Source organism: Aotus nancymaae, unplaced genomic scaffold, assembly GCF_030222135.1.
Source record: "Aotus nancymaae isolate 86718 unplaced genomic scaffold, 86718_ANA_hifiasm-v0.15.2.pri h1tg000040l, whole genome shotgun sequence".
Taxonomy (NCBI): Eukaryota; Metazoa; Chordata; class Mammalia; order Primates; family Aotidae; genus Aotus; species Aotus nancymaae.
The window spans coordinates 130,717,556-130,734,128 of record NW_026988454.1 but is presented as its reverse complement, the minus strand read 5'-3'; the positions used below and the strand labels follow the sequence as shown (position 1 = coordinate 130,734,128).

Sequence of the window (16,573 nt, the reverse complement as noted above, 5' to 3'; positions counted from 1 at the left end):
GCGGGGCCTATGTTAAAGAGCCCGGCGGGGGAAAAAAAGACCGCGCGTAGTCGTGGAGAGAACGATTCACAGACTTACTGAGAAAACAAAATATCTTTAATAAAATCTTTTTTTGTTTGTTTTGTTTTGAAGACGGAGTCTTGCTCTGTTACCCAGGTTGGCGTGCAGTGGCGCGCTCTCGGCTCACTGCAACCTCTGCCTCCCGGGTTCAAGTGATTCTCCCGCCTCAGCCTCCAGTGTAGCTGGGATTAAAGGCGCCCGCCACCTCACCCGGCTAATTTTTGTATTTTTAGTAGAGACGGGGTTTCACCATGTTGGCCAGGCTGGTCTCGAACTCCTTACTCAGGTAATCCGCCCGCCTCGGTCTCCCAAAGTGTTGGGATTACAGGCGTGAGCCACCGCACCTGGCCTAAAACCTTTTTTACTACAAAATGGAGACCCATAAGGCGAAGTGAGGCTGGACGGCTGGACGGTGGGGGTGGGGTGCAGTCCTGGATCAGGGCCGGAGCTCTCACTTCTTCCTCTTCTTGTTGCCCGGGGGCACCTCGTTCTTCTTGCCTAGAATCTTTAGAAGGCTCTTTGACATGTAGTAGGGCCGGTCCAGGGAGCCATCGTTGCGCTCCAGGTCTTCCACTGTGATGCAACAGAGACCGGTTAGAGCGGAGCCTGGGGCCGGAAAATCGGGGACTGGGAAGCAAGCTGCCTGCCGGGTTTGGAATCCAGGCGGTCCCACCACCCCTATCCCCGAGCAGGTTATGTAATCTCAGTTTCCTCATGTGAAGTGGGGTCGGCAATATTATATTTCATAGAGTGATGATAAGAATTAGCGGAAAAAATGCATGTCAGTCGCTTAGGCGGAGCCTGGCAAATCCTGAATGGATGCACGCTGTAGAGTTAAGAAAATCCCCTGCCACTACAGCCACCTGCTGGCAAGTCTCTCTAATGGCTTTTTTTTTTTTTTTTTTTTTTGAGACGGAGTTTCGCTTTTGTTACCCAGGCTGGAGTGCAATGGCAGCATGATCTCGGCTCACTGCAATCTCCGTCTCCCGGGGTCAAGCGATTTTCCTGCCTCAGCCTCCCGAGTAGCTGTGATTACAGGCATGAGCCACCACGACCGGCTAATTTTGTATTTTTAGTAGAGACCGGGTTTCTCCATGTTGGTCAGGCTCGTCTCGAACTCCCGACCTCAGGTGATCCGCTCACCTCGGCCTCCCAAAGTGCTGGGATTACAGGAGTGAGCCACTGTGCTCGGCTTTTTTTTTGGAGTCAGAGTCTGCCTCTGTCGCCCAGGCTGGAGTGCAGTGGTGCGATCTCGGCTCGCTGCAACCTCCGCCTCCTGAGTTCAAGCGATTCTCCTGCCTCAGCCTCCTGAGTGGCTGGGATTACAGTCGTTCACCACCATGTCCAGCTATTTTTTTTTTTTTTTTTGAGTCGGAATTTCGCTCTTGTTACCCAGGCTGGAGTGCAATGGCGCGATCTCGGCTCACTGCAACCTCCGCCTCCTGGGTTCAGGCAATTCTCCTGCCTCAGCCTTCTGAGTAGCTGGGATTACAGGCACGAGCCACCGTGCCCAGCTAATTTTTGTATTTTTAGTAGAGACGGGGTTTCACCTTGTTAACCAGGATGGTCTCGATCTCTTGACCTCGTGATCCACCTGCCTTGGCCTCCCAAAGTGTTGGGATTACAGGCGTGAGTCACCGCGCCCGGCAGCTATTTTATTTTTAGTAGACACAGGGGTTTCACTATGTTGGCCAGGCTGGTCTCGAACTCCTGACCTCAGGGTGATCCACCCTCCTCAGCCTCCCAAAGTGCTGGGATTACAGGTGTGAGCCACCGTGCCCAGCCTTCTAATGGCTAACTTCTACCTGAGATTTCCTAGGGGAAGATGGCGCAGACCTCTCCATCAGAATGCTCCTTCTTGGGAGAGCCCACCAGCCTGGGGGCTCACTCTCTCCCTTCTTCCCCAAACTCCTGGCCTCAGGATGTCGCAAGAAGCTCCCTCTGGTTCGTTTAGCTCACCAAAGCACTGTTTCTAGAAGCATCAAATCTCAAAAAAAAAAAAAAAAAAAAATGCTTGGGCTGGGCACGGTGGCTCACGCCTATAATCCCAGCACTTTGGGAGGCCGAGGCGAGTGGATCACGAGGTCAAGAGATCGAGACCATCCTGGCCAACAAGGTGAAACCCCATCTCTACTAAAAATATAAAAAAATTAGCTGGGCATGGTGGTGCGTGCCTGTAGTCCCAGCTACTCGGGAGGCTGAGGCAGAAGAATTGCTTGAACTCAGGAGGCGGAGGTTGCGGTGAGCCGAGATTGCGCCATTGCACTCCAGCCTGGGTAACAAGAGCAAAACTCCATCTCAAAAAAAAAAAAAAAAAAAAAAAAAAAAAATGCTTGAACGGCTCAGTACTTTGGGTTTGGGGACAGGCGGCTGGGATGTCACTTACGGAAGCAGAGGAAGAGCGTGTCCACACACATGCCGAAAACGCTGAAGAAGCCGCTGGCGATGACATAGGCTCCCAGGATAGAGGTCTGGAAGACACACGGCTCATTGGGGTTAAAGCGTTCCTTTGGGGAGTTGGGGGTCGAGCAGCAGAGAGGAGAGTCACTCACCATGATGGGTAGCCAGTAATAGTTGAGGTGGGGGCTCTCAAAGTCTTTACCCAGCCCCTGGATGCGACCGGAGAAAAAAAAGAAGGACAGGACACCTGTGGGAGAATTCTGGGGGGTCAGTGCTGCTCCTCTGAGACCACCTCTTCAGCTGCCCAGCATCCCACCCTCTGCCCCCACTCCTCCTGGTCCCTTACCGACACCTCCGACCACCAGCAGCTTCCCAAAGAAGAGCAGCAAGTCTGTGACTTTATCCAGGACAACCACCCTGTACCGGAAATTAGGGGAAGTTGGGGGTGAGAGGTCTGGCAATGCTGACAGTAGAATAGGCTTTGTCATTTGTGGGGACGGTGCAAAACGAAAATTGTTCACATTTCAAGGTGGCAAAAGTAGAGCACTAAATCAAGTCTAGGGCCCTGCTGAGCCCAGCACGCCCATGAAACCAGCTTTGGGTGGGAGATGGGAGGAGGGCGTCGACAGGTGGGGAACAGCCTAACCTGACAATGTTTCGCATGAGTAGCATGAAGGCATTTTTGGCTGAGACACAGAAATTCTTCCCATAGATGGCGATCTGAGGGAGGTGGGAAGGTCAGAGTTACCAAGGCGAGCGTGCCTGGACCAGGATGGGGGTGTCTAGGCCAAAGGGCACCAGAACAAGAGGTTGCTTGCAGTGTGGCTCACCATGATGTATGCATTGCGGTTTAGAAACTTGATAAATTTTTCCAGACACCAGAGGCAGCACTTGAAACAGCACATGATGCAGCGGGCTACAGGGTTCTGCACTCCTGGGAGCGAGGGAAGCTCATGTTTGCTCACCGGCCTCTTACGGCCCCTCCCTAACGGCCTTCCCCAGCTCCTGACTCCTACTCCAACGCCAGGCTCACCTCTCAGCTTGTGGTCAATATACTCCAAGATGACCCTGGCTATCTGCACAAGGGTCAGGATGAGGGCTCCAAATGCCAACGACCCGGTGTGGTAACTGCAGAGGGGTGTTATGTAGTTAGAGACAGCCCCAGGACCCCTGGGGCCCCCATGCTTACAATGACCAGACCCCTGCCCCATGCTTACCGGAGTGTGCGGATGAAGGCAGAGAACAGGGGGAAGGTGGGGATGTCCTGGGGCTTGTGGAAGGCCCAGTAGAAGGAGGCAAAGGCTCCGGCCAGGACGCACTGGCCCAGGGCCAGTACCCAGTTAAGGGTCCAGAAGAGCCCCAAGACCCCATAGATTTGCAGGTTGAAGAGAGAACGCTGGACGAGACCTGTGGATGAATAGCCCTGGAAGACGCACATCAGCCCTGGGCACGAGGAATTCACAGGCTGGGCCTGGGAGGGTAGAGAGGGATAGAGTAGGCTCAGGCTTCAGGGACCTCAGTATGGAGCCTGGGCGTTCCATTCCCAGTAGCGTCTGCCCCTCCCAGAGTCGACAGGTGGGAAGTAGCAGCTTCCCTTAACTGGGGGGTCAAGTTCTGTCCAAGAGTTCCATCTCCAGGTTCAAACTCAGTGTGGTCTGCCTATTGCATGAGTGTAATCACTCCCTCAGTGTCAATCAGAGGGGATTGTACTCGCTCAGCATTCCCCTCCCAGAGCAGCTTCTGCAGCATCTACCAAAACCCTTTCCAGCAAATAGAACAGGCTGGGCATTTGATGATATTAAGGAATTATTGTTAATTTTGTGAGGTGTGATAATGATATAGTGGCTAGGCTTTTAAACAGTTCCTGTCTGTTGAGATCCATCCCGATGTATGTACTGGTGAAATGGTATGATGTCCAGAATTTGCCTTAAAAGTCTCCAGAAAAAAATTTATGAGGCTGGGCAGCATGGCTCATGCCTGTAATCCCACAACTTTGGGAGGCTGAAGTGGGCAGATCACCTGAGGTCAGGAGTTCAAGACCAGCCTGGCCAACATGGTGAAACCCTGTCTCTACTTAAAATACAAAAATTAGTTGGGAATGGTGGTGCCTGTAATCCCAACTACTCAAGAGGCTGCAGCAGGAGAATAGCTTGAACCCAGGAAGCAGAGGTTGTGGTGGGTTGAGATCGCACCATTGCACTCCAGCCTGGGCGACAAAAGCAAAACTCCATCTCAAAAAAAAAAAAAAATTACAGGTGAGGAAACAGATGAAATAAGAATAGCAAAAAGTTGAGGGTTGTGGTATCTTGGTACAGGGATTCACTGTGCTATCATCTCTACTTTTACATATGTTTCGAAATTCATAAAAAGTAAAAAGCCACAAAACAACCCTTTCTAGCAAATATTAAAAAAAAAAACATTTTTTTTTTTTGATACAGGGTCTCACTCTGTCGCCCAAGCTGGAGTGCAGTGGCTCGATCTCAGCTCACTGCAACCTCTGCCCCACGGGTTCAAGCAATCCTTCTGCCTCAGCCTCCCGAGTGGTACTGCAGGTGTGCGCCACCATGCCCACCTAATCAAAAAATATTTTTTTAAAAAGTTAAATTGCTGGGTGCGGTGGCTCACCCCTGTAATCCCAGCACTTTGGGAGGCCGAGGTGGGTGGATCACGAGGTGAAGAGATTGAGACCATCCTGGTCAACATGGTGAAACCCCGTCTCTACTAAAAATACAAAAAATTAGCTGGGCATGGTGGCGCGTGCCTGTAATCCCAGCTACTCAGAAGGCTGAGGCAGGAGAATTGCCTGAACCCAGGAGGCGGAGGTTGCGGTGAGCCAAGATCGCACCACTGCACTCCAGCCTGGGTAACAAGAGCGAAACTCCGTCTCAAAAAAAAAAAAAAAGTTAAATTAATTTTTGTAGAGACGGGGTCTTACTCTGTTGCTCAGGCTGAAGTGCAATGGCATGATCTCACTGCAGCCTCAATTTCCCAGGCCCAAGTGATCCTCCCACCTCAGCCTCTCGAGCAGCTGAGACTACAGGTGTGAACCACCATGCCCTGATAATTTTTTTCCACTTTTTATAGAGATGGGGGTCTCACTATGTTGCCCAGGATGTGCATGAACTCCTGAGCTCAAGTGATCTTTCCACCTCAGCCTCCCAAAGTGCTGAGGCATGAGCATGAGCTACTGTGCCTGGCCAAAAATCTTGTAATTTCTGACACTGAGTGTATGAAATTTTATAACAAAAAAATAAATAAACCACTTTCCGTGCTGTATGTAATTGTGGATTTCTGTCAATTTTTTTTTTTTTTTTTTTTTTTTTGAGACGGAGTCTCGCTCTCTGACCTAGGCTGGAGTACAGTGGCATGATTTCAGCTCACTGCAACCTCCACTTCTCGGGTTCAAGCAATTCTTCTGCCTCAGCCTCCTGAGTAACTGGGACCTCAGGTGTGTGCCACCATGCCCGGCTAATTTTTGTATTTTTAGTAGAGACAGGATTTCACCCTATTGGTCGGGCTGGTCTCGAACCCCTGACATTGTGATCTTCCCACCTCAGCCTCCCAAAGTGCTGGTATTACAGGCTTGAGCCACCATGCCCGGCCTTCGGTCAATCTTTACCTCTAGATCACAAGCAAGTTGAAAACAACAATCACATCATACCTGGCGCAGTTGCTCACGCCTGTAATCCCAACATTTTGGAAGGCTGAAACAGGCAGATTGCTTAAACCCAAAAGTTTGAGACCAGCCTGGACAACATAATGAAACCCCATCTCTTAAAAAGAAAAATTAGGCATGGTGGCACTTGCTTGTAGTCCCAGTTACTTGGGAGGCTGAGGTGAGAGGATCGCTTGAGCCTGGGAGGTCAAGCCTGCAGTGAGCCATGATTGCATCACTGTACTCCAGCCTGGGTAACAGAGTGAGACCCTGCATTAGAAAAGAAAAAAAAAGAAAGAAAAAGAACCACATCATTTTGGGCTTTGTATACCGAGTGCCTGATGCATAGTGGGTCCTCTGTACATGTAAATAAACCTCCCCACTTTTTTTTTTTTTGAGACAGAGTTTCGCTCTTGTTACCCAGGCTGGAGTGCAATGGCGCATTCTCGGCTCACCGCAACCTCCGCCTCCTGAATTCAAGCAATTCTCCTGCCTCAGCCTCCCAAGTAGCTGGGACTACAGGCACACGCCACCATGCCCAGCTAATTTTTTTGTATTTTTAGTAGAGACGGGGTTTCACCATGTTGGCCAGGATGGTCCTGATCTCTTGACCTCGTGATCTGCCCGCCTCAGCCTCCCAAAGCGCTGGGATTATAGGCGTGAGCCACCGTGCCCGGCAAACCTCCCCTTTTTAATAGGGATGGGGCTAATGCCTGCAGCACAGCTCATGGTCCCAGCTCAGACAAGGTGAAGACATGACAGGTTTGAGAAGAGTGAATTCCCAGCAGCCCAGTGCCACTCCCTGGAAACCTCACAGGGGAGTTTTGGGAAGCAGCTTCTCTTCCAGGTCCCCCCCAGGGAGTCCCACCTGGCTACTACCTAGGGCTCTGTGTTCCAAAGGAGGAAGACTTAACAAAGCAAAACAATCCAACCTGTTATCGAGCTCTTAGCAGGTGCCAGGCATTGTACTAAGGACTTTATGTGCCCAGTTATTTCATCTTCTCAGCCACCCCAGGGATGGGTATCGTGATTATGCCTATTTTATGGAGGAGTGGGGCCGCGTGTGGTGGCTCACTCCTATAATGCCAGCACTTTGGAAGGTTGAACTGCAGCTTGGTTATCTGGCTACCTCGGGGCAACCCCAGGCATTCAAGACCAGCCTGGGCAACACAGCAAGACCTTGCCCCTATAAAAACCTTAAAATTAGCCTGGTGTGGTGTCGCACATTAGTAGTCCCAGCTACTCAGGAGGCTGAGGTGGGAGAATTGCTTGAGCCTCGGGGGATGGAAAGTGCAGTGAGCTGAGATTGCACCACTGCAATCCAGCCTGGGTGAAAGAGCGAGACCCTATCTCAAAATAAAATAAAATAAAATAAAATAAATAAATAAATAAACAAACAGGAGTGGACTGAGACTCAGAGGGTGAAGCGGTTGATGGTCCTCAAGAGAGAGAAATGTCCTGGGGCGGGGTTGAGTAAGTCCTAGTATCCAGGCCTGGCTCTGCCTTCAGGGACAGCATGCCAGCTCTCCCAGCCTCAGTTTCCCTCCCTATATGATGGACGGCTCAACAGGAGGAATATGTATTCTGGGGACTGGTTCCTTCTAGCTCTGCTGGGGGTTGGGTGTGGATCTTGAATTAGTTTCTTGCCCTCAGTCTTCTCCTGTACAATGAGGAATGTGACCCCTCCAGCCCCTCGGCCCTACTAGTCCCACCTCCATGTCCCCCTACTTCTTACCATGGGGTTGCATGATGTATTTATTGGCACGTTCTCACAGCCGGGGGAGCTGACGTTGGATGCCCAGAGCACATACTGGGGTTGCCCCGATGTAGCCAGGTACCCAGAGGGGAGTCAAGGAAAGCATGGTCACATGAGGTCCCCACAGGCCACTCACTCCTTAGGGACCTGTTCATAGTGCAGATCGTTTGCTGCACACAGAGGGCTGAAATTCAGCCTGTGCGCACTCTTTCAATTCTGTTCAGGCACAGGCTGCTGTGTTTGCCCAGAGAAAGAGGTACCTCTTCCAGTGACGACAAGGCTCTGTACGGGGCAAGTATTGCTTTGTTTTCCATCACCCCCCAGGACTCCAAGAGGGGCTGACTGCGTGGGCAGAGGATACAGAGCGGTCATGGCCCAGTAGGCGATGCAGATGAGGAGGAGGACAAAGGTGACCAGCGGGTAGAACATGGTTGACATCATGTGTCCCACAGCCCTGCAGGGGAGACAAGAGCTGTCCACTGGCACCGCCCCAGCTATCCATCTTCTCAAGGGGCTGACCCCACCTCTGCCTTCATAGGGGCCTGCCCCACTCCCTCAGGGTGGGAGCAACTGGGGCAGTGAAGTTGTCTTTCATATCTGTGTCTCCAGGGCCTGATGCAAGGCTAGGCGTAGTGTAGGTGCTCACTGGATAAACAGAACTGAATAACTCAGGCTCACAGGACCCTTAGAGGAAACTACACTCACAGAGAAGCCACCTGGGGCAGCTTTGGGTGGAGTAAGGGAAGGTCACCCCCAAGGGTGATCCCTTGGCAGGTGTGTGTGGCAGTTCCTGGTCGGGAGCAAGCTGCTGCCCCCACTGGCCTGGATTCCCGCCATTCCACTCAGCCACCACCACTCCCACCAACCTCTCAAGAAGGCCTATGTCCTGTTCTAGGCACTCATTTAATCCTCATGACAACCCTAGAAGGCAGGAATTATTGTTACCCCCATTTTATAGATGGGGAAACAGAGGCTCAGAAAGGCGAAGCCACAGCAGTGTTCGCCACTGTGCCATGTTTCCCTTCTCCTCTGAGGCTCCCTGCCACCTCTCTAGCACCCCCGTCCGGGGTCCACCCTGTCCTCAGCCCCATCTCCCTCCCAGGCAGGCCCTAACTTGCTGGCCTCCTTCAGGAGGGCGATGGCGATACGAATCCGCTGCCGCAGGAAGATGAGCACCAGCAGCAGGATGGCTTCCAGCACAGCCAGCACGATCACTGCAGAGGACGGGCAGGCAGACCTAGGTCAGGGCCAGGGTCAGGGCGGGGCAGGGCCCAGGGCAGTCCTTGGGCAGCTGGTGGTTTGGGGGTGGGCAGGACACTCACGGGCAGCCAGCCAGGTCTCCTGCACGCTCCGGTAGGCACTGAGGTTGGTGGTGAAACCCAGCTGGGAGATGGAGGCGCCCTTGTCCCGCAGCACTCGGTACTCCTCCCAGCAGTAGTAGATGGCGTAGGCCAGCACGCCCAGCACCCCCAGGATCAGCACCAGCACCAGGGGCCCGGCCACCAGGCGCAGAAGCAAGATAAACAGTAGGCTCAAGACCAGAGCCACCCCCAGGGCACTGTAGGCAGGGTGAGGACAGTGAGTTTCAGTTCTGACCCCTCAAATCTTTCCCCGTTCAGAGGCCCCCACTGCCTTTCCATACACCACCCGATGTCCCCAGATTAGGCCTCTTTCCCTTATAAATCCCGTTGGGCTTGGAATCCATTCCGAGCTCTGGCTCCTCCTTCTCTGTCCAAAGCCTGTGTTTCAGACATTGGGCAAGGGGATAGAGGATCAGAGAGGGAAAAGGCAAGGACTCGAGAAGAGGGGACTTTGGTGACTCACACAAGAATCCAATACCAGGACTGGGCAAAATCTTCAAAGATCTTAACACTGATGTCTCGGGCATTGAGGCTGTCGATAAGACCGCTGTTGGGGAGACAGAGTTAGATAGGGTTGTGGGTGGAAGGGGTGTGGCCACGATGTCAGGGGAGGGAGGTGCCTACCTGATCCCCTGCTCTATGGTGGTGCCATTGGTGATCCCTGGGAGCACCGGTGGAGTAACGTTGGTCCATGGAAAGCAGCGACCCAGAGCTGGAGGGGAGAGTCGGGCTGCTGGGTGCGGGAGGCCAGGAGCTCTGTCTGGAGGGTCTCTGGCCCCCTCCCAGTCCACAGTGCCGTCAGGGGAGGGAAGGGTGATGGGCTTTGCGTTCCTCAGTGGGCTGCTTTTGGTTTCACAGTCAAATGGGCTCCTGCCCCGTGGAGCCCAGTCCATCCCCTTCCTCCCCTCCCTGCTGCTGCCTTGGTTTGGACCCTCCTCTCTGCTGTCCTCAACTCTTAGAACACTCTGCCACCCTTCCATCCACCCTCCACCCGAGTGGAGTGCCAGGGAGACCATGGCACAGCCTGGACTTGGTCACTCCAGGGCTCTGGGTCCCTCTGCGATTCGGATATTTCCAGAGGCTCTGCCCCAGAGACTGTGTCCACACTCCCTGGCCAGGCTTCCAGACCCTGCTGTCCATGTCCAAGTCCAGCCCATGTTCCCTTCTCCTCTATATCTTTGCACTTACTGTGCCTCTCTCTCAGGGCACTCTTTCCACCAGAAATCCCATTCATGACTCCCTGTTCAACTCCAGCTCCATCTTACCTCCTCCAGGAAGCCTTCTGACCTCATCCCTACCTCCTTTGCCTACAGAGCCACTTACCGCCATCCTTGCAACAACTTTGCCAGGCAGGCTTGCTTTGTCATTTACATTCTATTTATTTATTTATTTATTTATTTATTTATTTATTTATTTTTGAGTCAGGGTCTTTCTCTGTCACCCAGGCTGCAGTGCAGCTGCACAATCATAGCTTACTGCAACATTGAACTCCTGGGCTCAAGCGATCCTCCCCACTTAGCCTCCCAAGCAACTGGGATTACAGGTGTGCACCACCACACCTGTTGAATTAAAAAAGTTTTTTGTACAGATGGGGTCTTGCTATGTTGCCCAGGCTGGGCTTGAGCTCCTGGGCTCAAGCAATCCTCCCACCCCAGCCCCACAAAGTGTTGGGATTACAGGTGTGAGTCACCACACTCAGCCTGTTTATTTTTTTAGAGATAGGGTCTCCCACTCATTGACCAGGCTGGAGTGCAGTGGCACAATCATAGCTCACTGTAACCTCAAACTCAAGGACTCAAGTGATTCTCCTGCCTTAGCCTCCTGAGCAGGTGGGACTGCAGGCATGAGCCACTGCACCCCGCTGTCATTTTCATACAGTCTCTTTGTGAACAACTCTCATCTCTTCGCCTAGAATGTAGCTGAAGCAGGGAGCAGTTGTTATGTTCCTTGCCTCTGTCCCCAGCACCTGGCACATAGTAGGTCCCCAAAACACTGGTCTGACTGCAAGGCCACATAACAAGAGAAAAATGAAGACCTGATGCTAATTCCAGTTTTGCCACCAACAAGCTATGTGACTTCACTGTCTCTGGCCTAGTTTCTTCATTTGAGCAATACAAACATTGGACTACATGGTATCTGAGGAAGGAATTTGTGCTTCTCACCTGGAGCAGAGGGGAGGAGGAAACTGGGGCAGAGTTCCTGTTGCAGGCTTGTGATCACTGTCTGTGGCAGGAAGTGGGGGAAAGGACAGACAGATACACAGACACAGAGCAGGATGAAGAAGCGGGTCCCCTCACCACCACCACCATGGGGCTCAGCCTGTCCCACACTCCCCAGGAAAGCCAACCTGGTGATTACCCAACTCCTCCTCCCACTTGTGCCCACCCTGGGCCCTCCTGGGTGACAGTGTTGAAGTTAGGGGCAATATTCACCATATTCCAGGGTACTCCTGGTAGACAAAAGTTCCTGTTTTCTGTGTAGAAGACTTCCCCAACAGTCTGCGAGAGCTGGCTTTTTTCCACAGTCCATGGGGCCTCTGGGCAGGAGGACACACACACCTGGGCGTGGAGAGAATGCTAAGGGACTGGAACTTGAGACCCTGGGTGAGATCTGGGGCAGAGGCAGGGCCCAGGCTCTGACCTGGGGTGTGGGACACTGTAAGCCATTCTCAGCCACTGAGATGATGTTGCTGGATAGGATGCAGCTGAAGATGTTGAAGTACAGGAGATACGGCTTATCTCTGTGGGAGGGGAGATTCACGTGCACCAGGGCCTGGTCAGGTGTCGGGGGAGGGGAGGGACCACTAGGGTGGTTTCTCAAGAGAATAGCGGGCCCAGCATGGCCCAGACCAGTCACCCTCAGCTCCTATCCCTAGCTCAGCTGGGGAGGTAGGGAGACGCCTAGAAGATCTCTCAGAGTAATTCAGCATTGCAACTGCTGACAAATGGCTCAGAGCATGAACTTGGAGCTGCATGATGTCATATCATCTTTATGACCTTGAGCAAATCACTTGTTCTTGGTCTTGGTTCTACTACACATAAAAAAATAGTGCCTGCCTCATGAGATTTCAACGAGCTTGTGTGTGTAAAGTTTACTGCCTGCCTGGAACATAGTAAATGCTATATAAATATTACAGGTTTTATTACTTATTGGACATCTGCATGTGAAGACTGTTGGCATTGCTTCTGGAATCCTCCTTGAATTTCAGATAAGGAAATCAAATCTCAGAGAGGTTGAGTAACTTGTCCAAGGCCACACAACCAAAACTTGACCCAGTTGGGGATCCAAACACCAATCTCTGAACTGTAAAACTCATGCACTTAACACGACTCTCCACTGCCTCCCATTTCTGGGGGGACTCAAGAAGCTAACTGTCCAGCAACGGTTTTCAACGTGGCCTGGAGTGGTCAGATTCAGGGAGGCTGAGGTGGGGTGGGGACAACAGGGGAAGGTTGTGGAAGAGCACGGACAGGTCTGGAGCCTGAGTTGGGGGGTGTCTCCTGCCCTCCTCTTCTTGCCTTTATACTCACTTGTTCTCCCCCATGCCACAGTAGGCCCCAGTAGAGTTCCTGGGGTAGAGGACTTGCCGAGGGTCTCCATACACCCAGGCTGGAGACAGAGGCACAGATGAGTCACTGGAGGGCAGGGACTTAGTGGGGCAATTATGGGAATGGTCCCTCCCTGGGTTACTGCCCCCACCCTCTACCCCGGCTCCGAACAGCGGGAAACTCACCCACAATCCCCACCACGATGTAACCTAGAATAAAGAGCAGGAAGAGGACGCAGCAGATGACGTCTGTGCAGCTCCTGAGAGAGAAATGGGAGTCTGAGCTAAGGAGACTTGGGAGGTGGGGCTTATGGTCTCAAGGGGTCAAGGGTTAGAGAGTTGGGGGATGCTGGAGTGTGGGCATCGGTAGGCTTTATTTTTATTTTTATTTTTTGAGATGGAGTTTTGCTCCATTGCCCAGGCTGGAGTGCAGTTGCGCGATCTTGGCTCACTGCAACCTCTGCCTCCCAGGTTCAAGTGATTCTCCTGCCTCAATATCCCAAGTAGCTGGGACTACAGGTGCACGCCACCACGCCTGGCTAATTTTTTTTGTATTTTTAATAGAGACAGTATTTCACCATATTGGCCAGGCTGGTGTCGAACTCCTGACCTTGTGATCCACCCGCCTCAGCCTCACAAAGTGCTGGGATTACAGGTGTAAGCCACCACACCCGGCCTGTTTTTATTTTATTATTTTGTGACAGGATCTCACTCTGTCATGCAGACTGTAGTGCAGTGGCATGATCTCAGTTTACTGCAACCTCTGCCTCCCAGGCTTAAGCAACTCAAGCAATTCTCCTGCCTCAACCTCACGAATAGCTAGGATTACAGGAATGTGCCACTACCACCCGGCCAATTTTTGTATTTTTAGTAGAAAAAGGGTTTCACCATGTGGCCAGGCTGGTCTTGAACTCCTGACCTCAAAATGATCCATTGCCTTGGCCTCCCCAAAGTGAGGGATTACAGGCATGAGCCACCATGCCTGGCCCAATTTTGTATTATTTTATTTAGAAAACCTAGTGAGGCACAGTGACTCATGACAGTAATACCCGCTACTTGGGAGGCTGAGGCAGGGGAATTCCTTGAGGGCAGGAGTTTGAGACCAGCCTGGGCAACATAGTGAGATTCCCATCTCAAAGAAATTAGCCTGGTGTGATGGTGCATGCCTGAAGTCCCAGCTACTCAGAAGGCTGGGGCAAGAGGATCACTTGAGCCTAAGAGGTCGAGGCTGCAGTGAGTCCCCATCTCCAAAACACAAAAAGAAAGAAAACTTTTTTTTTTTCTGAGTGGGTAAACTTTCTTCTGAGGTTAAAGACAGAAAAGCATACAACTCGCAAGGGCTCCACTGGGTGAGTTCTCCCCAAACGCACACACTTGTGTAGCAGGCACTTAAGAAACAGAACATCCCCCCAGAACAGGGAAGCCCTGGATGCCTGCTCCAGACACAGCAATCTGTGCAGGGCACAACCCTCCTGGGCAGGAGTTTCCTTTTTTCACAAGTGTCTTACTAATAATATTTTAGCAAATATGAAGCAAATATTGGATTCCACACCGCACCCACCACCCCCAGCAGCCCCCAGGGCAGTGCCCAGAGCTCACCTGTTCTTGATGGGGCCTCGAAAGGAGGGGTCGTATTTGACTGGCTTCCCTGAGGGGCATGGGAAGGGGTGTGGAGGGTGAGTCTCTCTCTCTGCATATCTTGTCCTCCTCCCAGCCCCAGGACCCTACCCAGGCTTCAGGTGTTTGGAGGGAGATGGACTAGGGCAGGACTGGCAGGAGGGGAAAACTGGGGAGCAGGAAGGGTAGGATCCAGGCCTGGTCAGCAGCTCAGCAGCTCCCTGGGAACTCCACCCAGGTGGCCACAGGGAGGGGAAGGAAGGCCTTTGTAGTTTCCGGCTCACACCTCAAGGCAGTCAGCCTGGGAAATGGCCTTGGTCCCCTGCCCACCCTGGCACGGTTTTCCTGAGTCTCCCTCCAGCTGGGATGTGGGACTCCCGGTGGTTCTCATGCCCTCATCCTCAGTCCTCTCTCCTCCCTAATCCCTCCCCAGGGAGCACACAGACCCACAGCCCCTCAGGGAGGTCATAGCCTCTTCCCACATCTGCCCCAGGCTCTGCCCTACACTCTGGCTTAAGGCTATGGGGAAAGAAATTGGAGCCAAAGATGTCAACCCTAGCAGAGCCTGGGGAGGGAGGTGGCTCTGTACATCCTCACTCTGGTGGGACCTCAGTCCCCTGGCCACGGTGTGCTCCGGGCTCTGGGCCAGCAGTCAGAGTGACACCTGAGCCCGGCCATAGAGATTGCAGACACGTCGAGTTCCTGGTCCTCCCTGAGTACACACACAGGGAGGAGGGGTGCCGGGTAGTCAGGGTTCCTTGTGGGCACTGAGTCCGAGGGAGGGTGAGGGCTGGGCAGGAGTCTGGGAAGGGGCGGGTGGGGTCCGCTCTCCCCAGGTGCCCTGGACTCTGTCCCTCCGTGGCTCATGGACAATGATTGACCCGAAGCCGCTCCAGGAAGTCTACTTGGGAGTCCTCACTGCTGACTCCCCTGTGCCCCAAGGGACTCAAGGCCTCTCCTCAAGGAGGCCCCTCCTGGGGGTTCCCTCCCTTTCAGACCAGAAGCTCAGACCTCAGAGTCCCAAGGGGCCTCCGCAGGTGAGTCCCCGGCCTTCATTGCTCACGAGGATCTGGAGACTGGTCCCCAGCTTCCTCTCTCCTCAGAACCCCAGCCCTGTTACTTGCAGAGATTCTGGAAACAGGCTCCCTGCCGTTTCTCCCCTCAGGCCTCACTCCTCACAGGAACCCCAGGGGCCCTGGCCTATTCCTCAAAGTACTCCAAGACCAGCTCCTGCTCCTAGCTCCTCACAGAGACCCCTAGGTAGGCCCCCAGCCCCCTTTCCACAAAGACCCTCAGCCCCAACTCCTCTCAGGGACCCCCCAGCAGAACCCACTCCCCCTGCCACTTCTCCCGGAGACCCTGGCAGGCAGAGCCCAGCCCACTCAGGGTCCCCTCACCCCTCATAGGGAGCCGGCAGGCCACAGGCAGCTTTCCTTCTCAGGGACCCAGAGTCCAGGCTGAACTTCCTCCTCCTTACAGGGACCCTAGCCTCACCCGCCGCAGGTTCTGTAGCACAGGACACTCTCAGCCTCCTGCCCCATTCAGCTCAGGGCCCCAACTTGCCACCTTCCATCCTGGCTTTGTTTCCCAGGGCCCTGCCCTCAGGGACCCAGAGTCCAGGCCTGAAATCCCCCTTCTGCTCCCAAGGACCCCAGCCCCAACTCCTCAGAGGCACCCAGCTCCACTCCCCATGGACTCCCCAGCAACAGCCCCAGCCCCCAGCCCCATCCTCCTCACAGGACCCTCACTCCCTCCCTCCATGGCTCCCGGTTCCCGGGTCCTCCCCTCAGGAACACAGGACTTTCCTTAGTTCCTCTCCCTGGAGCCAGCCCCAGCCACTATTCCCACAGCACCTGTCCTTCCCTCCCTCCACAGGGTCCCGGGCCTCGCCCCAGACTCACCGTAGGCCTCGTCATCCTCGTCCCGCTTTCCCCCCATGGCTCAGTCTCCGGAGTGATTGGAGCCCTGGAGACCTGGCGTCTCACCTGCCGCCCGCCCCGCCCTCCCACACGTCACAGCCCCACCCCGCCTGTGGTCCCCGACACACTCTAGTTCCTTCTTCTCAACTCTATGCTCAGCGGGAAGCTGCAGCCTGGGACAGGGGCTCAGAGCTATTTCCTGGGAGCACTGCGGAACACAGTGTGAAGGACCTGGCATGCCCTGATAAGAAAACGCTT

General features: G+C 53.5%; 1 protein-coding gene across 4 annotated transcripts; it reads right to left on the bottom strand.

The window, feature by feature from the left end:
- Positions 1-78: 78 nt before the first annotated feature.
- SLC44A4 (solute carrier family 44 member 4) lies at positions 79-16,365 on the bottom strand. Of its 4 annotated transcripts, none has more exons than XM_012436708.2 (21): positions 16,298-16,363; positions 14,379-14,427; positions 12,966-13,039; positions 12,763-12,841; positions 11,873-11,936; positions 11,665-11,790; positions 11,395-11,455; positions 9,857-9,944; positions 9,696-9,779; positions 9,194-9,429; positions 8,986-9,085; positions 8,233-8,325; positions 7,851-7,953; positions 3,678-3,931; positions 3,494-3,588; positions 3,291-3,394; positions 3,107-3,180; positions 2,807-2,877; positions 2,613-2,707; positions 2,447-2,531; positions 79-633 (listed from the first exon to the last, which is right to left on the bottom strand). In XM_012436708.2, exons 1-21 carry the CDS (start codon positions 16,332-16,334, stop codon positions 512-514), a joined length of 2,094 nt encoding a protein of 697 aa, XP_012292131.1. In that variant the 5' UTR covers positions 16,335-16,363; the 3' UTR covers positions 79-511. The 4 variants fall into 4 exon arrangements, with proteins under 4 accessions (XP_012292131.1, XP_012292130.1, XP_064217289.1 ...); XM_012436707.2 differs by having other exon boundaries at positions 11,873-11,972; positions 16,298-16,358; XM_064361219.1 differs by having other exon boundaries at positions 11,873-11,972; positions 12,966-12,989; positions 16,298-16,358.
- Positions 16,366-16,573: the final 208 nt, after the last annotated feature.